General features: G+C 43.0%; 1 protein-coding gene across 1 annotated transcript in view; it reads left to right on the top strand.

The window, feature by feature from the left end:
• Positions 1-15,814: 15,814 nt before the first annotated feature.
• Positions 15,815-22,052, top strand: part of myo15b (myosin XVB) — a 72,386-nt gene continuing 66,148 nt past the window's right edge. Inside the window, exon 1 of the mRNA XM_047032668.1 lies at positions 15,815-15,997. Coding sequence (XP_046888624.1) covers positions 15,815-15,997 — 183 coding nt within the window. The remainder of the gene's footprint in view (positions 15,998-22,052) is intronic.

Consider the following 22,052-nt stretch of genomic DNA (forward strand, 5'->3'; position numbering starts at 1 on the left):
AGGCATTCACAATGAAACGCACCAGAGTTCATGGTAAAATAGAGAAATTCTGTTTCAATATTTAGAAGCAAATTCGCTTTTCCTACCTGTAATCATCTTCACAAGGATCAGTCAATCAATTAAGAACATTCAATAAAACATTCAAAGCGAGAAATAGAATAAAAGTTGCAGTGCAGTTTAATAAATAAAAAGGCAGGAGTGAGATGCAGAAAATGATTGATATCTGGTTCAATTAAAGGCAACAGCAAACAGTAAAGTCTTCAATCTGGATTTAAAGCTGCTTCTCAATATTTAGTTCTGACTCTTGGAACAAAGTCGACCAGTCCCAGATTACCTGAGGGGTCAGGATGGTTTATAAGGTAGCTGCAGATCACAAATGTATTTAGGCCCTAAACCATTCAGTGCTTTATAAACCAGCTACAGGATTTTAAAGTAATTCTTTTGTTGAACAGGAAGCCAATGCAAATACCTCAGAACTGGAGTGATGTTATCCACTTTCTTGGTCTTAGTGCGGACTCAAGCAGCTTTCTGATTGACTCTTTACAGAGACCTGTGAACACCGTTACAGTAATCGAGTCTACTGAAGATAAATGCATGGACATGTTTCTCTAAATCCTGTTGAGACACAAGCCCTCTAACCCTTGATACATTCTTCAGGTGATAGTAGGCTGATTTTTTTTTTTTTTTACATGGCTGCTCAGGTTGAGATCTGAATCCATAACTACACCTAGATTTCTGGCTTGGTTTGTGGTTTTTAACATCAGCGATTGAAGCTGAGCGCTGACTTTCAATCGTTCGTCCTTGGGACCAAAATCAATTACTTCTGTCTTATCTTTATTTAATTGAAGAAAATTCAGGCACATCCAGGTATTGATTTATTCAATGCATCTACCTAGCCCTTGTATGGGATTATAATCCCCAGGTGATAAAGTTATGTAGATTTGTGTGTCGTCAGCATAATTATGATAAAACACTTGTTATTCATAATCTGAACCAGTGGAAGCATGTAGATGTTGAACAGAAAGGGGCCCCAGTATTGAACCTTGGGGAACATCACGTCACCCGCTGTGACCTGTAATTAGCAACAGACAAAGTATTGACGGTCCTTCAAGTGGGATGTTGTGCCAGTATGTTGTGTAGTAAACTAATGTGCCAGAGAGTCTACCCAGACTTTTAGTCTGCCTAGTAGTATGTCATGATCGACCATGTTGAATGCAGCACTAAGATCCGGTAATACTAAAATTGAAGTTCTGCCACTGTCTGTGTTTAAGTGGATGTCGTTGAAGACCTAAACAAGAGCAGTCCGTCCACTGCAAACACGTATCATATTCTCATGTAGGTTAGTGCATGACGTGCACCAGCAGATACTATTTTAAAATAAATTACTGCATTAACATAATGTAGGCTATCATGACAGTTTGTATGATTTGGTCATTTATTATCACACCAGCATTTAATTATCACGGCAAACAATTACACTGAACTAAACTGTAAGTGTAAAGTGAAAGTAACAAAACCAAAGTCAGTATGATGACTTGATCGAATATAATTCACGTCTTACTAAAACAGCAGCCACGCGAAAGGGAATGAGGAAACTGTTTCCTATACTAAAAAATACAATGCGGGTCACTCAAAAAAAGGATCCAAAGACTCGTAGAAAGACCGAGTCGGGAAATGAACTAATAGTTTTTCCTCTAGCTACCAGTACAGAGCCTATGCAGGTCACGTGAAAAATTATCCAAAGACTCGTAGAAAGACCAAGTCGGGAAATGAACGAATCGTTTCTGTTTACTTGGACAAGCCTATGCAACTGCCCCGATGCGCGGCCACGAGAAAATGAACGTATCACTCTTGGAGAGGACTCGTTCAAAAATGAACGAATCGTTAACGAACGATACATCACTAGATTGCATCCCCAGGTGGATTGGAGCATAGCAGTTACTGACACCGGAGGCTTTGTAAGTCTGTCAATGGTAGCAAATAAGGCATTTGTATTGTTATTGTTTTTGGGTATGATGTCAGTCTAACCCGATTAAACAAATCAATTTATTTTTAACGGGTAAGGATTTGGGTTTCAGAACAATACGGTTCGGTCTTCGGCAATGTTTCCTCTAAGCTGCGCGCCTGCGCGGCCCCACAGACCAGTTGAAGGACCCAGTCACTCATTTTCAGACTGCGCACAAAAATAAAATCTGATTTTTAAAACCCGCTATTTTAGAAAAACTATAAATGTTCATTTGATCGGCCAAATGCGGCGAAGCCCACTTCATAAGTTTCAATGTCACTCTACGCTTCACTCAAGCTTTTAACAAAACAATGACCCTGGCGCTCAGCTCAAGCTTTGAAGAGCAACAAAAATCTGGTTTTACATCCGAAAAATCAAGAGATACCTGTCTGAGCATTCCACCCAGCTGCTAGTCCTTTGCACTTGTCCTTTCCAAGTTGGACTACTGCTGCTCGCAGGTCTCCCAGCATGCGCAAGAGGATCCAGAACGCAGCAGCCCGCCTGGTCTTTAACCTACCTAGACGCTCCCATGTTACCCTGCTTCTCATCTCCCTCCACTGGCTACCCATCACGGCCCGTATCAAATTCAAAACCCTGGTACTGACCTTCCGAGCGGTGAACGGGACTGCAAATCCAGTCTCTCCTCCAGCCCTACACCCCCACCAGCGACCTTCAGTCTTCTTTTGACAAGCGTCCATCAGAGACAGTGAGGGCCTCATGTACTAACGCTTTTGCGCCCACTTCAGGCGTATTTGTTTCTCAATTTGCACGTAAAAGCATTGCTAGGTATGTACCGGGGAGTCAGATGGCTGAGTGGTTAGGGAATCGGGCTGGTAATCAGAAGGTTGCAGGTTCGATTCCTGTCTGTGTCAAATGACGTTCTGTCCTTGGGCAAGGCACTTCACCCTACTTGCCTAAGGGGGAATGTACAGGGACGTACCCGCCTGTCACGGGAATTGAAAATGCTTTCCTTGTCGTGCACGGGAGGGTCAAGGGGAAAGTGGGAGTTTCCCATAAAGGGAATGCGTAAAGTGCGCCTTTTTATGTATTCCGCAGTATGTACAACAAACGCTTCTTAAAAGGCAGATAGGAGTTTTACAAACTCAAACATGTTCTGAGGGCAGAAAGGAAAATGATTGGTTTACAGATTCAACCAATGAAATTGAAGGAAAGTTGGGCTCAAGACGCTTGAATTGTGAATTGAACTAGCAATGCTAGTTAACCAAAAACAGCACAGCTCTATCTTGGAGCGCCAGAGCAGATGAATAAGTTGTATAAATGTATGAATAAATGAAATTTCATGGAGATCTGAAGCAATTATGTCATCGCACAATTACTTTATATAAAGTGGGCTAACATGAAAAAAGCACGTTTGACCCTATTAAACGTTACACCATGAGCAGGTTTGGTGCGATTGATTGAGTCAAATCAAAATGCATTATAAGATGATAAGTAGTTCTGTGAATTAATGTTTGCCAATTGTCTTTGTAAACGTCAGAGTTTGTTGAATTTTAATTTAAAATATTCACTTAACCACAATTCCAACCGTCTTGACGATTTCCTTGACAATTCTAATGTCCGATTCCCCTACACAATTCAAAAGTCTTGAGCCTGCCTGTCCTTCAATTTCATTGGTTGAATCTGTAAACCAATCATTTTCGTTTCTGCCCTCAAGCAGGTGTAAACTTGGATGCATGCGGGTTCCCTCGCATATCCCTCCTGGTGAAATGACAGCAGTAATCCGAGCAAGACTAACAGTGCGTTCACACTGCAGTGACGCGATGCGAGCGACAACATGTTTACATTTACATTTAGTTATTTAGCAGACGCTCTTATCCAGAGCGACTTTTCCATTAATTTTCTATGGAGCCAGGCGAATAGCTTGCGTGGTGCATTGTGGGTAGCGACGCAACGCTACAGAGTTGAGATTTTCTCAACTTTATGCAAATGAGGAGCAATTTTTGCTAGCGATGGCCATTCGGAGTGTTTTCTTGTTTCTCGTAACGTAGCAACCATGGTTAACATTTCTAGCTTTCTAGGTTTCAAGGTGGAGGAGAAACTAATCGTTTGTGTGGCTGCTTACCCAGTCCTGTACGATACATAGCTGTATTCGTACAGAGATGTTAGTAAAAACAAAACGATGCATGGCGCAAGGTTGCCGAAGTTGTTGGTGCTTGTACTTTCAAATTCAGTCTAGTTACATTACGTAACTTCGTTCTGTGGTAACTAGCTAGCAAGCTAGCCCGGCTGGAACTCCCTATCGTATCGACAGATTAGCAGAGACATTGAGTAATATAATAAAACGTTTTTTACACATGTCAACGTGTATGTCTATTAAACAGTTTTGTATTTTGTCTACAAGTTGTATTTTGATCGATGTTGCGAGTACGTAAACCCAAGTCTGCACACTTGGCCATTACTTCTACAACAGTGGACTTAAGAGAACTACAATTCTATATTAATCTGTTTGATACGCCCCTGAGCGTGTTGAACTGTGGGAATGAAAGCGATGGCAAGCGATTTGCGACGCTGCAGTGTGAACGCAGGGTAACGGTGCGTGTCCACTGCAGCAACGCAAATTGCTTGCCCTTGCTCGCTTTCCCACAGTGCACCACGCTCTGGGGCGTGTCAGACAGATTATCAGAGCTGTAGTTCTTTAAAGTCACTGTTGTAGTTCGTATTCATGGGTGAAGATTTGGGTCTACATACTCACAAATCCATCAAAATACAACTTTACACACCAAGCAAAAATCCGATACGCTGGCTAGCTTTAGCATGATGTTATCTACTCTACAGGAGTTCTGGCTGAATTTTTATCAGTGAAAATTTAAATGTAGTACTAGCGATCGGACATAAACACCACTAATATAGTGTGATATGCAGTCTCACAATATAGATGAAACAACTTTTACATGATGCAAGAAATCCAATACGCTAGCTATATGTAGCATGGTATCTTTGTTGGTATTTTATTCAGGGTGTAAGAATAAATGTTACAGTATGAAAAGGCTACAGTAGTCAACTTGTCGACTAGTCAGCTAACGTAAGATAAGCGAAATGTGTTGCAGTAGCCTACCTAAAACGTTGGAGCTAAATACGTTTGTAATTTCATTATGAACACGTAATGAAAGAAGACCAATTAGTGTCTGGTTTACATTTACATTTATGCATTTAGCAGACGCTTTTATCCAAAAAAAAACGCTTTTATCCAAGAGAGGATAGAGCATACAAAAGAGCATAGGTCACTGATCATAACAACGAGGTAGTCCCAAACAGTGCAAGCAGCCAAACATGAAGCATACATTGTGAAAAAACTAAACAAGTGCCAAAAGGGAAGACCCATAAGAGCATGCAGTTATACAAGTTTACAAATTAAAACAACATGAACCACTTTAATGAGTTGGGTTTAATGAGTGATCGAAACACCTGCTCTGGCGGATCATTTAACGTTGATTGAAAGCAGTCGGAGTTAGCCTTAACAAACGTTTATGATCATGAAAAAGTAGCCCTGGTCCACTACATTAAATATTGACAATTGTTTTCCAGAATGAGTTAAGGTGCAAATGGAGCTGGGCCTGGCTTAAGATCGAGGTCAAGACCCATGTGAAGGGGATTTTGGCAATTTTTGGGGGGCCGCTACCCACACGGTTAGCTGTATTGCTCATTCCGAGAATGCACAATCCTTTCAAGTTGTACCTCATTGTAAAGGTGACTAATCAGGCTTGAATTGAAGGTGAAAGCAAGAAATTTTTATTATGGTTGCTACGTTGCGAGGAACATGAAAATACTCCAATTGGCCATCGCTAGCAAAAATCGCTTATCATTTGCATGAAGTTGAGGAAATATTATTTGCTTGCCACGTTTCAGTCCTAGCTACAACCGCACATTATCTAACTAATAGTATGATCGCTGCTCTTTTGCTTTCATTATAAATTGACCGTTTTTAATAAATGCCCAGTAGCAAACAATCAAATATGGAATTTTTTATAAGAGTTGCTGTGTCTGTATGCTGTACATTTTCATTGGTAAAGAAATCACTACCCTATAGCTACCAATTAAGATCTAGATTAATCAGTCTTCAAAACTGATGCCATTATCTTCATAATAAGCTAAAATGTTGAATTTGGTCAGGGATGTTGATAGAATTTGTTTGTTAGGGACTGTAGTTTTGTGTAAGGATAATATCTAGCTGCCTTGTTTTTTTTTTACAACATTCCAAGAATGGTAAAAGAGGTTAACCACAATAACCCAAAAACTAATTTAACTAACATTCAAGCTTAGAGCTTTTTTTGAAGTGTTATTACAGCTAAATAAATTATTTGTATTATTGTCTACAAGAAACGAACACCATTTATTGTGTCCATAAAACTATGAGGCAAAACAAAATGAATGGAGTATGTTACTCAGCACAGTCAACATGTTATGCTAATGTATTTCCTTAACCATAAATGTATAGTTAATAATTGTTGTGCTTATATCCACACCAATCAATGGAAGACCCTGAATAAAAAAAGACTGTCAAATGACATGGAGTGCAGTGAAACACAGAAATCTATGGGTGACCAAGAAGGGACATCGTCTATGTCAGCCGTATGACTCCTCCGCTTAATATTACAAAATGCCCAGGACACAGAAAACCACAAAAGACGAGATATAATAAAAGACTAGTAGTTTAATTTTACATAAAAAAAGGGTCAAAGATAATTAAGTAAAAAAAAAAGGGAAAAACCCAGCAATCCTCGGATCAGAATAAATGTCCACAGTGAACGTTCTGTCGGTTATTGTTCTGTTGTGTGGTTGCTCTTTCCTTGTCGTGCTCAGTCGTCCCTTTCTGGTCCGTTCGACCCCCGCTGTCCCTGTCACGTCGTCCTCTCTTTATGCCTCCTCGGTGCCCGTTGATAGGCCGATATGATAATTGTCCAGTCCAAGTAAATTGGCAATTTGCCAAAACTGATCGGAGGCCTTTCTGAAATGCTCACACACTCACACGTGCAACCACAGCAATCAAGGTTAATTAATGTCTTGACACACTAGTGCTTCCACCCAAAAAACGCACCAAACATTCCCATTAGGCTGACATCTACACCTCTAAAACAAGCCAAACTCAACCCAGGAGGACCACCCACCTCACAGAGCCATGTAATGATCTGGTATTTAACTTCATCATAGAGGACGTGCAACCCTTTTCACTGTTAGTGGTGCCGGCATTCCGCAAACTAGTTGAGGGAATCAGTGGGGGTAGAAAGGTAATGTGCAGAAAAAAGTTTATGCAACGAATGGAAAATGAATTTGATATCATGAAAGCTGCGCTCACAAGCAAACTCCAACACATTGAATCAGTCTGCACCACAGCAGATATATGGTCATCTCACAACAGGAGTTTTTTTGGCATGACATGCCATTGGAATGAAGATAACTTGGAGAAGAAGTCCGCTACTTTGCATACCTGCAAACTTGTTACTTTTCGGTGAAAATAGCCGTTTTGAATGGAAAAAAGGTCATCCACGTGAATTGTGTAGATCCAGAGTTTTTATTTTTTGGGGGGGGGGGGGGGGGGTTCAAAAACCTATTGCAGTCAAGCATCTTTGGTGAAACGTCAGGCGAGTCATTTGGCCAATCATCATCAAGTGAACTGCGGCGTCTTCTTTGAAAAGCCCGCAAATATATTCTACTTTTCAGCTACCACGAACAGGCAGAGCACCTTTTTGGAAAAAATCTCTGGCGCTACTTCAATGGACATGGACATTAGTTTTGAGGTAAGTGCTGTTATCTGGTCAGTTCCACAAATATAATTGTTTTCTCGAACGTTGTTGTTAAGATGTTTAACGTTAATGTTATAATGGAAAGCAAGCTTATGGGCTTGTCAGCTTGTCAGCTAACGTAAGATCAGCGAAATGTGTTGCAGTAGCCTACCTGCATTGTTAGAGCTAGTTCAATGTAAAGGATTTTGGCAAGGCTATCTCCTCCACTGCATTAGTATTGTTATCAGATTTTTATATATATATATATATATATATAAATGAAAACGAACGCGTAATGAAACAAGACCAATTGGTGTCTGGTTTAATGAGTGATCGAAACACCAGCTCTGGCGGTTCATTTAACGTTGATTTAATGCAGTCGGAGTTAGCCTTAACAAACGTTTATGATCATGAAAAAGTAGCCCTGGTCCAGCACGTAAAGTATTGACAATTGTTTTCCAGAATGAGGGAGCTTAGAGTGAGTCAATTTACATAGCACACCCAGCTAACACATTTACGTTGCCCTGACGTTGTCGCAACGTCACGCGATGACCAAACATACGTTGCCGCAACGTCTTTGGCGACGTTGCGGGACCGTGCATCTGTGGGGCGCCAGTAGGTTGCCGCAACGTCATCTTGTGACGTTGCCAGTCCGTAACCGCAACGTCGTGGCAACGTTAATTTTCCGACGTTGCCAGTCCGTAACCGCAACGTCGTGGCAACGTTATTTTCCGACGTTGCCAGTCCGTAACCGCAACCTCCTAGTAACGTAATTTTCTGACGTTGCCAGTCCGTAACCGCAACGTCGTCGCAACGTTATTTTCCGACGTTGCCAGTTGGTAACCGCAACCTCCTAGCAACGTTGTTTTGGGACGTTGCCAATCCGTAACCGCGACGTCGTGGCAACGTTATTTTCCGACGTTGCCAGTCGGTAACCGCGACCTCCTAGCAACGTTGTTTTGTGACGTTGCCAGTCCGTAACGGCGACCTCCTAGCAACGTAATTTTGTGAAGTTGCTAGTCCGTAACTGCAACGTCAACAATTTACTTAATTATGAAGTAACCTATATTTCATATGCAGACCTCATTTGCCCAGAAGGCTACTTGTTTTGGTATAATAGATAGCCAACGTTAGGAGGAATATGTTTGTGTGATGTGTACCCTGACTCAAGCTAAATCATAAACGAGGCAGCATTTCAGAATCAGAAAGTGTTTTAATCGCCATGAAAGTTTGCACAGACAAGGAATTTACTTTGCCAGGAAGGTATATACATTCACCATATAGGAATCCTAAATATGTGGTCTACCTATACTAAAGGGGAGTCAGATGGCTGATCGGTTGGGGAATCAGGCTATTAAATCAGAAGGTTGCCAAATGATGTGTCCTTGGGCAGGGCACTTCACCTTACTTTCCTCCAGGGAATATCCTGTAAATAAGAGTGTCTGCTAAAATGACAATGCACAAAGTATGCATGTAACATTTACAATTAAAAAACTAAAATGGCCAAAATATATACATACGTGATAAAAAGTGCCACTGCAAAGAAAAAAACACTGCAAAACAAAAGTGCCAAACAAACAAAGTGCAAAAAATGAATTAAAATCTTCTTCCAGTCCCCGCTATGAGTTCTGTCTGTTCGCCCTGACAAGGAAGCACAAAAAAAGTTAGTGTTCGATTAACATAATCGCACGTGTGAAAAGGGGCTATACAAGTCATTAAAAAAATCACATCTAAAATAATATACGTCATCAATTAAAATATTATGTGATTCTAGATTTGTGTCATTGCCATGTGAAAGATTGGATATGGAAGTTGCAAACATGATTCATTCACCTGGCTGGTTTTGAATGGGCTGCCGGGGTGTGTTTGAGTGTTTCCTCTATGCGGAGCTCCACAGCTTTCTCTCCCAGTCCCGTCTTCTACTTCATCACAGCGTCTGGAATTAGAAGTCATGAACTTATTGTCAGCACCAATGTGAACGTTGAATGCGTGTAAGCCATAGTTTGTGGGATCTCCAAACACTTACCGCTCTCTTTCGCAACTCCAGCACCTTAAGGCGCTCCTCAAGGTCTTGAAGTTCAGCCTGTGTTTGGGCCACCTGTAGGTCCATCACTGGCACCTCTTCAGTGTGTCTGCCCTGTGGTCGCCTGAACAGGAGAGCCTCTCGCTGGTTCTCTTCCAATGTCTCCATCTTCCGGAGCATAACCTGTAATGTGTCTGTAATTAAAGACAAGTAAAACAAGTTTACAAGAGTTTGCATGATTGGCATACACTGTGGTTCTTCTAGATTAGCTGTAACATTGATGTACATAACAAATGTTACCTTGATTGGTCTTTGCCCAAGATGGTACAGCTGAATGGGGTATACAAAGCATTAGTAAGACAACATTTGTTGTTTTGACAAATATGTTTCCCCCCACGATCAGAACAACTTAAGTATGCCTTACAATTAGGTATGCCTTACAATGGCAATGGTATGAGTATTTTTTTGAGTGTCTTATATTTGCACCTGCCTGGCTGCCAGCTGTTTTCCGGGGCCCCCTATGGGTTCTCCTCCACCAGACCAGAGTTGACACCTAGAGGTATGGCATCTGGTGATGCAAACGTTTTAAGTCATTCTTTTGCTTCAAAGCATAGCCTTTAGGGTTGCCATGGCTCATACAATTATTGTCACTGTTATAAACGGTCATTCATTACTTTACCATAATTTCCAAGGGACACAGTACTTGTGATGGTGGTCGGATCACCTGTACAGAAATGAAAGTGGAATGTAGTTTACGTACATAGTAGCCTATTAGTATATTGATATTGAAGAAGCATCGCACATATGTGATCGTTCGAAAGCAGGGCCCCACAGCGTAGCGTCGCACATGTGTGATTCTGAACATTCCAACCAACTATTTTCAGAAACTATATGATAAACACTACAGTATGGCTTCAAAATGTACAATTAGTAGGCTAACAAGTAACACTAGCAAGTAGTAGCATTGGTACGAGTATTATCTTAGGTTGCTAGGTAACGGAAGCTAATTAAAGCTACATACCTTCCGTTTTGGAAAAATAACTCACGTACTCTGGTGAAAGTGTCTGAAATATTTAGAACTCACGCATCTAAAGGTTAAAACGAATAAACTTATCCTAAAACGAATAAACTTATCCAAAAACAAATGTCATGTACAAATTGGAAGAATTAGTGACATGATACTTTTACAGACGCCATTGCTGTGCATGCCATGACCGACTGTGAACGTGATCAGCCACGCGCTAGCGTCTTTGAAAATTCAGGGATAGCTAGCTAAGCTAAATAAACTATTTTGGGACAAGGTTTTCTAACAGTTCTGAACGTTTATTTTCACTGATTCTTTTAAGGGTGATTTTTGAGACGCTAAACTTTGATAACATGTATGCATTTTCAGTATTTTAAAATAACTTTCTGGAGGGTTTAACCTAGCTAGCGAAATCCTAACGTAAACAATGTGAATCTGATATAACGCTATAAACAACTCAATTTCAAACCTATATGCCCCATCCAATTTCTAAAAATATGTTTATATATTTAAAACTATGTCTGTAAAGAAACTCACCTTTGAAGTAACTTATTTCCAGGTAAAATCCATTGTGTGAAAGACGGTAGGACCCCGGCAAAAACTGTTTAGGAAGCCCAGTTTCAGCTATGCCTTGAAATGGGCATGCGCAAAGTTGTTGCTCAGGGGCAGACTGAGGGGCAGGTTTGCTAAGGAAGAATTGTAATATTCTGTGATGACTTGTCTTTGAAAATGAAACTCTTAAGAGTCGCTTACCTTTTGGTCACATTTAACAATTTTGTAGGCCTATTACAAAACTATTGGAGCACAAATTTGCATTGTGTGTCATACAGCTTTGGTGTGCTATAGCCTACAAATAATGTTTGCTTAATCATGTGACTCATCATACATTGATTGCTTTTGTACATGTTTATAGTAAAGAATGAAAGACTAAATTATATTCCACATTCTGTCTTTTTTAATTTACGATGTGTCTGCATATGAGAACATTGATGACCAATGACCTGCTGGGGCTGAGCAGCACATGAATTACATGCAGTGTCTACATTTATATATATAAACCACTATATTGCACTCAAGATACGTTGTCCTGCGACAAAAATAAGGTAACCAGCCGACCAAGGGACGACGTCGCAGCAACGTTGTCCACGGGTCTAAAAATAAGGTAACCAGCCGACCAAGGTACAACGTCGCGGCAACGTTGTCCACGGGACCAAAATTAACGTAACCAGCCGACCAAGGTACAACATCGCGGCAACGTTGTCCATGAGACCAGAAAATAACGTAACCAGCCGACCAAGGTACAACGTCGCGGCAACGTTGTCCATGGGACCAAAAAATAACGTAACCAGCTGACCAAGGTACAACGTTGCCCACGGACTTAATAATGACGTTACCAGCCGACCAAGGTACGACGTCGCGGCAACGTTGTCCATGGGACCAAAAAATAACGTAACCAGCCGACCAAGGTACAACATCGCGGCAACGTTGCCCACGGACCTAAAAATGACGTTACCAGCGGACCAAGGTACGACGTCGCGGCAACGTCGCCCACTGGTCTAAAAATAACGTGACCACGGTACGACGTCGCGGCAACGTTGCACACTGGTCTAAAAATAACGTAACCAGCCGACCAAGGAACGACGTTGTTGCAACGTTGCCCATGGGACCAACTGGCAACATTCCCTTTATAACGTTGCTACAACGTTGCCGCAACGTCATGTGTTAGCTGGGCAGCTCGACTCAGGGCTGAGGTGCAACTGGAGCTGGGCCTGGCTAAATATTGAGGTCAAGACCAATGTGAAGGAAGTTCCGCACAGCTTCCCACTGTCACAGTATTTTGTAAAATTGACAAAGTGGGGTATGCAAAATGCAACCTATGCAGCAAAGAAATCAACTACAGCAACAAGGGCTCTCAGGCTCTTTCGGCACACTGCCAAACAGAGGTGCACCGTCGAAAAGTGTGCACTGTAATGACTACAAGCAGTTTGCTTCTAGTCCCTAGTCAAAGTACTCCCAAGGCAGGGCCTGAAGCCGTGAGAGCGCGAGTTAGGTTGCCTGTTCCCACATGTCATCGGGTTGTAAATGCAGAGGTGTGTATTATAGATTAAATAGGCTTGTAGTTTTCTCTGTCACTAAATCATAGCTACTATTTCACTGATGACAGGTTACTTGATGTTTGCCAGTAGGCTATTGTCAGGCTACATAGAAGCAGGCTACATTACCAGCACAATTTGTATCTGTACATGGTGTTTAGTCAATTGTACTAGAGTTGAACTAGACTCCATAACCCAGGCATAGGGTTACAATAAAAGGCAGGACATTTGCAAAAGTTTTACTTATGAAAATCTAATCATGTTTTCTTTGTCTAGGTGATGGTCCTTGCTACCCTCGCTGAACATTCTCTTCCTTTCACATTTGCACCAGTGATGGTGAAGCTGGCCCAAACACTGGAGTGGGTTGAAGCTGTCACGCACAGCAGCAGTTAAAAAAATGGTGCATGGATTGGGATTCACATTTTCAGAGAGGATCTTCAGCAATACAAGGAAGTATCCATTTTCCATCAACCTCGACGAGAGTACTACCAATGGTGGTAAAAAAGTGCTTTCCATCCTGGTTAGCTACTTCAACTCCGACAGAAAGATGGTTGATGTGGAACACCTTGGCTCTTTAGAGGTCTTGAAGGTTAGCGCTCTTAAGCTGGAAAGGTTGCTAGTTAAGTTTTTTAAGGATAACAACATCCCATGGGCCAACCTCGTAAGCATGCTGATGGACTCCTGCGCTGTTATGCGAGGATGTTAAACGGGGTTGGAAACGAGAGTGCGCCAGAACCACTGCCCAAGTCTTCTTGATGTTGACGGTGATAGTTGCCACCATATCCACAATGCTGCAAAGGTTTTTGCAGTTCCTTTCAGCAACCATCTTGAACGGATGTTTGGTGACCTACATGCAGATCATCAATGGGCCACAGACCAGGGGTGCGTTTCCCGAAAGCATCGTAAGCCTAAGTTGATCGTAGAGTCCATCGTACGATGGATCTTAGTTGTATGGGCCGTTTCCCGAAACCATCGTAGCTAAAGAGGCACTTGAAAATCGTCGTAGATCAACGAGAGCTCCAGACCAGTCGTAGATCGCTAAGTGCATCGTAGCACAGAGACTCAGTGGAGACACGCAGGAAATGGAAAGACTCCACAGGGTTGACTAGGAAGTCACACAGGGTGAAGGGGCTGGGAGGGAGTGAAAACTCGTACGAAAACCATAAAAGCCATTGAAGATAGCCTAAGTCCTGCACTGCAGACTTGTCCCCTCTGATATGGGGAATTGGATGTGGTCTGGGATGTGGCAAAGTAATGCAGTTGTGACAGCCTGCACAGATCTTGACACTGAGGCCTTGGCGAGCCCATGTCCATCTCCAATAACCTCCAGAAAACTGCCAATGGCATAGAACCTTAACACTGCCAGTAGTTTGGTTACAGGGGTCAGTGCAAAGGACCTCCTTGTTAGCCTCTGCAGGTCTGCTTCTATGTGGTTCAGGAGCATCATGATATCATGATGTCATCTGACATATCTTACACTCATAATGAGTATAATTGATCAAGCATCAATTAAAGTAGAGTTGATTATTCATGTCAGAAACAATGATTCCATGTTGAAGACATAGGGTATTCATTACTTATGTGTTTGTCATTTGTCACAATGTCATTTGTGGCCAATATGTGATAATTATGAGATTGCAAACATGGTCTTGGGAAGCTGTTGGCCTATGCAAGATTGTAGATATAGTCAGCACTAGAAAATAAGACAGTAAATATGTTGGATTGAGATGCTTGTATTTGTACATTGAATTGTTTAGGATGCTAGCTGGGACATGCCATGTGTGATACCATTCATATGCATGGTTTTTAACCTTGTAGTTCAATCAAGTAGTAAATATAGGACTCATATATATATATATATGCCTATGGAAAGTGGAGTACCAAGAAGAGTTAAAAACCAATGCACAAGTAATATGAGAAATAGTTGTTTTATGGGAGTTTGTTCTCCCTGCTCCTGCTCCTCACATGGATCTATAAGGTAAACATGTAAGGATTGGACAGGCAACACTGAATATATGATACAATACACAATTCAGCCTTTACTTAATTTAAATAAACATTGTGTGCTTTAGGCTTAAGGTCACTTAAGGTAACCTAAATGTGACACTACCTTGTTGATTGGGCAGAAGAATAGGCACAGAAATGGAGGGCCTTGTGAACTTCATCTCTTCAAACAAAAGCTTCCTCACCTCAATTTGGAGACGAGCCCACTTAATTTCCAAGACCTCCTATTGGTATTTAGCATCCTGTGTCGCTGATTGCAAGGTCCTAACACCGGTGTATAACTCAGATGCAGCATAGTTTGCACGTTCACCTTATTGTCTTTACCTTCATGTAGCATCACATTGAAAAGTACTCAAATAAGTAGCCTATTATAAATGTAAAGTTTTCTGTAGCTACAGAAAATATTTTTTTGTGTACCGTAATTCGTCAAATATTTTGGTTAACGTTTTAATTTTAAAGTCTTCAAGTTGCGTCAGAAGAATCACATTTCAGTACAATGGACAGCGTCTTGTTAAGTGCAACTGAAGAGATACGTACGATGGTTCTCCTTACGAGCATGTTCGGGAAACGCACGTAAGAAATAACGATGGATCGTTATTTTCATCGTAGAGAACCCTCGTAACAGCTACGATCCATCGTTATCGGGAAACGCACCCCAGGTTAGTTAATACTATTCGATTTCCATTATAGAGATATTTTTTTAGTTCAGAATGATTCATACTACTGACTGCAACACTAAATACAAAACCTTATATCTTTACAATATACTTACCTGTTGGGAGACTATTTTCTATATGTAATCTAGATTCTAAAATTGTTTTATACTTAACTGACATATTTAGGCTACCTGAGCTCTTTGGGGGAAAAAACTGATTTGATGTATCTCTTTCTCAGTTGGCGTACTTAAGACAGATATGTGAGTTCATGAGCATTCCTGGTTCAGCTCCCAAAAGGTTCATTCAGCATCGCTGGCTATCGGCGTATTATGTTGCCATTAGCACCCAGAGGCTGCTTCCTACCTACAAGGTTCTGTACTACGGCTTTATGGACAGGGATGACAAGGCCCTCTACAAGGAACCCCTGGGTCAGCTTTTTGCTGAGTACAAAGTGAGCGAAAAGGCACAGACACAGATTCGGTCCCTTGAGGACCTCAGTAAGAAAGGCAACTCATCAGTTATTTATCATTGGATCTGTGTTTGCCTACATGTACTATGGTAACCAAAGGAGTGTTAGCTTTTGTACAGAGCTTTGTTATAGAGCCTTTGGTTTTTCCAGGAATGACGCAGCTGGGAAAAGACCGGAAGAAGAGGGTGGTTAGGAAGGTTTGGCATGAAGCCACCATAACTGAGCTGCACCTCAGTGTTTATACAGGAGTGCTATCGATCCTTAAAGAATATGTCATGGTGTTCCAGGTGAGTTGAACATTGAGTCCTCTGCTTATGGCTGCCATTTCTACTAGGGTGAATGCTACATTTCTCATCAGGTTTTTCTAAATAAGAGGAAATAGCACAAATTATGAGAATTATATTATGATGATGAAAATGTTAAAGGATTCTATGGTGTCTGGGTCAAAAAAATTGATGAGAGGGATCCCATGTCTAATAATTACTGACATTTTCTTTGACCACAGGGTATTAAGCTTTTTCATAGTGAATTAGTATGCATTTATTGTGTGCGTTTTTTTTTACATTGAACCACAATGTTCAAAGTATGTTAATGTTGTTTTCTTTATAGGGCAGTCAGACACTTGTTCATAAACTGCATGACAAACAGCTTCAAGTCTTTCCCAACTTCCTCGCCTGCTTTGTCAAATCTGAACACCTGAACCTGATGCCCAAAACTCTGTCTACCATGGAATTGGACAACAAACTGCTGCCTCTAAGGGAGATGTATGTGGGGCGGAAGGCTAATCAATTCAGAATATATAAAATGTTTCACCTTTTTCAGCCCTATAGAGTTTGCAGGTATGGCTTTGGCTTGTGCAAGAATAAAAGGACGCCATCCATACCAAATGATTGCTGCTAAGTTAAGTGAGATACATGCCGACGTTAAGATTCAGCATAAAGTGAGGGCCACAGTGACAAACAATGGAAGCAATTTTGTGAAGGCATTCCGTGAGTTCAGTGCTAATGAAGAGGAGCGTGATGATTTATATGATGGAGTGAGATTTGAAGACGTGGGTGCTATTTTTGAGGTTGAGGAAGAGGTTGAGCAAGAACGTAACTTTTTTTCTCCCTCCACATCAACGTTGTGTGGCACATACCCTCAAACTTATTGCTACAAATGAGGTGGACAAAGCAGCATCACAAGTACAGAAGTGCAATGTCCAAATGTTTCAGTATTTGGAACAGAGCACACAGGTCCACATTAGCTATTGAGGCAATAAAGAATATTGCAAGCATGGCAGTGACTGTGACTTGTTACAAGATGCAAGGGCGAAATAGTCAATCAAACATTGGGGGGGGGGACGGCTGTGCGACTTTCTGTGTTGGGCTTATTACCCCATCTTACCCACATACATTCACTCCAGTGGCGATTTCTTTAAGACTGCAAGGGAAACTCAGCTTCCCCTTACATAAAAACAAATTCATGGTCAAATATTTACCGTTGTGTTAACATTTGAAATGCGTTAGATTCAGAGCGAATAGTGTCTAACTGAGTGTACATCGTGACTGTCTCCTGACCAAGTAAGTGACTTCAATTTGTAGTATTGTGTTGTGTTTTTGCTAAATCTTGTGTCTGGGCTAGGCTGGTAGACAGCAGTTATCCAGGCCGTTAAGTAGCTAGCTAGAGATCGAGTTTCAGGGTACTTACCGCTGCGTGAGACCCTGGCCTTTGTTTACATAATTAGGGTTCATTGTCAGCTGCGCCTTGCATATTTAAGGCGGCTGGCACTCCAGAGGCAGCCTCGTCCGGCAGCCTCGGTGCACAAAGACTCAGTCGAACAAAGACAGGGAGTCTACCGGCGGGAGTCCACCGAGGAAGGCCGACGGGGCCGGATCACCTCTTCTGATAAGTATCAACCTATTTATATTAATAATTAGAATATATTCCACCTATAACTTATTCATAGCTAGCATGTGTTTCTTTAGCATTCCTGTTCATTACACTACCCGTAGACGTAGATATGTCACAAAGTATATTTGGTCAACTTCTAACCTTTATTACCTATCCAGATCCTCTCTTTTTCTTTAGGGCTCTGGAACTACCAGTCTGCTGTGAACAAGGCAGACTTCATCCCAGCGTATGCATCCCATGCTTCTCTTCATGCCCTTGCGCTGACAGAGACATGGATCCGCCCAGAGAACACTGCAACTCCAGCTGCTCTCTCCGTCAACCACTCCTTCACTCACTCACCCCGCTCAACCGGGCGGGGTGGTGGGATAGGTTTGCTTCTTTCCCCACATATTAAATACACATCCACACCACTCTCTTTTACTGCCAAATCATTTGATCACCATTATGTGATGATAACTAATCTTATCAAAGCATGCTTAATTGTTCTTTATCGCCCGCCAGGACCACTAGCTGACTTTGTGGAGGAGCTGGACATGCTCCTCAGCGTCCTCCCGGATGATGGAACCCCCCTGATAGTCCTTGGGGACTTCAACATCCACCTCCAGGGAACGCAGGCTGTCGACTTCTTGTCCCTCCTGACCTCCTTTGACTTGACGCTGCTGAGCACACCGGCGACCCACAAGGCAGGCCAACAGCTAGACCTCGTCCTGACACGTAACTGTATCACTGACTTAACCTCTGTAACCCCACTGCACATTTCCGATCACTACTTTATCAAATTCTCTGTCTCTCTCCCTCCAAGCCCTCCTACCTCCCCTCCCCTCGTAACTTTCCGGCGCAACCTCCGCTCCCCCTCCCATTTCTCCTCTGTTGTAACATCCTCCCTCCCATTGACGAGTTCTCGTCCCAACCCACTAACACTGCCACCGACACCACGTTAACTGCATCACTTGACTCTCTCTGTCCCCTGTCAACCAGGCCTGCACGATCTTCTCCCTCCTGCCCGTGGCTTACGGATGTTATTCGTGAAGAGCGGTCCACCCTTCGAGCAGCGGAGAGGAGATGGCGCAAGTCCAAAGACGGTCTGGACCTTGATAAGTATCACTCCCTCCTTAAATCCTTCTCTTCTCACATAACTGATGCTAAAACCCTCTACTTTCTTAACAAAATTAACTCTGCTTCAAACCCCCACAAACTTTTCTCTACCTTCTCCACCCTTCTTAACCCACCTCCCCCCCCCCCCCCCCCCCACCCTGACAGCAGACGACTTCTCCTCCTTCTTTGAGGAAAAAGTCTCCGACATTAGCAGTCGGTTCCCTAAACCCACCATTCCTACCCCCTCACCTTTAATGACTGACCCAACTAAATGTCTAAACTCTTTCTCTCCCCTGTCCGAGTCAGAGCTCTCTGACCTCATTCTCTCTCATCGCCCCACCTCCTGCCCCCTTGATCCTGTCCCCTCCCCTCTCTTTCAAACCATCTCCCCCTCTATCATAACTTTTCTGCTCCATGTCCTAAACTCCTCTCTTACCTCTGGCACCTTCCCCTCTGCCTTCAAACAGGCCAGAGTTACCCCTCTACTCAAAAAACCCTCCCTTACGCATCCTACGCCAGAATCCTGTTTGTGGACTTCAGCTCTGCCTTTAATACCATCATCCCCGCTCTGCTTCAGGACAAGCTCTCCCAGCTGAACGTGCCTGATTCCACCTGCAGGTGGATCACAGACTTCCTGTCTGACAGGAAGCAGTGCGTTAAGCTGGGAACACAAGTCTCTGATTCCCGGTCTATCAGCACTGGATCTCCCCAGGGCTGCGTCCTTTCTCCTCTGCTCTTCTCCCTGTACACCAACAGCTGCACCTCCAGTCATCCGTCCGTGAAACTCCTGAAGTTTGCAGACGACACCACCCTCATTGGGCTCATCTCTGGTGGAGATGAGTCTGATTATAGGTGGGAAGCGGACAACCTGGTGACCTGGGGCCTCACGTATAAAGAATTGTGCAGCTTTCATACCAGAAGATGGCGTACGGCCATAACTCGAAAAGTACCTACGCACAGAAATATTCAGATGTATAAAACCGGTCCTACGCCAGGTCCTGCGCACCTTTCCTTTATAAATCACAATCAACGTGAGATTGACCGCACGTGAACGAGCCACTGACCCCGCCTTGCCTCCTCCCATAAATGAATATGCAGATGGACTATAAATGAGCTCCTGAGGGGATTTCTTTGTCTGAATTACCGTATTTCTTCGAATAAACGCAGCCCTCGAATAAACGCTGCACCAAAAATGAACGTTAAACGCTGCAGCGTTTATTTGAAGAAATACGGTGACTGTGAGATCGAGGTTCTGACAACAGAGGTGGAGGCGAGAAAATGTGTCCTGTTTGGCGGCCTGTCATCAGGTATTAGCGACAAAAGAAAGTTGGCGGAGTGGAAAACACACAATTTGCGCCCTTTCTTGTTTTTATCCTGTAGCACTTAGAGATTTTATGAAAGTGCTTTACATATAAAATTATTATTATTATAGGGCCATAAATGCTGTGGGTTCAGAGAACCGGACCATGGCAGAAATTAAGAAGAAATGGTCCGATGTAAAACTTTAAATACTGCTAAAATGCGTAAATGTAAATAAAGAAACAAGTGGTGGCGCATCGTAACAGCATGGCAACTATAGGGTTAGCGTGACATGCATTTCCAGAGCGATTTTGTCGTTCGTTTGACACTCTCAAGTTAAACAGAAGTTATTAAGTGGTGGCGGATTAAACAGCTATATAGCATTTCCCGTTTTGGGTTTTAGCATTTTGATGTGATCATCCACGTTAATGATCAAACTTTTATTTGTATGTTTTTTGAATAGTCAACGTCATAAACGTAGAAGTGGAAACTTTATTTTGTAATGTTTGGTGAGTTTCAGCACTTTTCAATTAGAATTCCCCATGTTACAGAGCCAGACAAGACATTTGCGGACGGTCCACACATTCTCACGTCTGCTCAAAAGTTTCCGTGACGGCCCGCACATTCTGACGTCAAGTAAATCTTTATACATCACAAAGTGTGCGTGAAAACCAGCGTACGCAAGCTTTTTGTGCGTACGCAACGTTTATACATGAGGCCCCTGGTGCAGCCAGAACAACCTAGAGCTCAATGCTCTCAAGACAGTGGAGATGGTTGTGGACTTCAGGAAGAACACAGCCCCACACCCTGTGATTCCCCAGTCAACACTGGAGTCATTCCGCTTCCTGGGCACTATCCTCTCCCAGGACCTCAAGTGGGAACTGAACATCAGCTCCCTCACCAAGAAAGCACAATAGAGGATGTACTTCCTGCAGCAGCTGAAGAAATTCAACCTGCCAAAGACAAAGATGGTGCACTTCAGCACAGCCATCAATGAGTCCATCCTCACCTCCTCCATCACCATCTGGTACGCTGCTGCCACTGCCAAGGACAAGAGGAGGCTGCAGCGTATCATTCGCACTGCGGAGAAGGTGATTGGCTGCAATCTGCCTTACCTCGAGGACCTGCACAACTCGAGGACCCTGAGACGAGCAAAGAAGATTGTGGCGGACTCCTCCCACCCTGGACACTCCCTGTTTCAGTCACTCCCCTCCGGCAGAAGGCTGCGGTCCATCAGGACCAAAACCTCACGCCACGCAAACAGTTTTCTTCCCTTCCGCTGTTGGCCTCCTCAACAAGGATTGTGGACTATAGGAGTAGGCAGGAGGAGGAGCATGCACCCCTACTCATCAATTGATCGGAAGTGGAGAAGGTCAGCAGCTTCAAGTTCCTCGGGGTGAACATCAGCAATGACCTCACCTGGTCTGTTCACACGGACAAGGTGGTCAAAGCGGCCCGTAAGCGCCTTTTCTTCCTGAGGAGACTGAAGAAGTTTGGTATGGACTCAGTCATCCTCACTAACTTTTACAGATGCACTATAGAGAGCATTCTGACTGGTTGTATCACAAAGTGGTATGGGAGCTGCACAGACAGGGACCGCAAGGCCCTATGAAGTGTGGTCCGTTTTGCCGAGTTCATCATCGGCAGGAAGCTCCCAGCCCTACAGGACACCTACCACACACCGCCGGCAGGATTCTAAGAGACTGTTCCCACCCATCCTTCAGTCTCTTGACCCCGTTGCCTTCTGGCA

The sequence above is a fragment of the Hypomesus transpacificus genome, chromosome 13 (assembly GCF_021917145.1).
Source record: "Hypomesus transpacificus isolate Combined female chromosome 13, fHypTra1, whole genome shotgun sequence".
Taxonomy (NCBI): Eukaryota; Metazoa; Chordata; class Actinopteri; order Osmeriformes; family Osmeridae; genus Hypomesus; species Hypomesus transpacificus.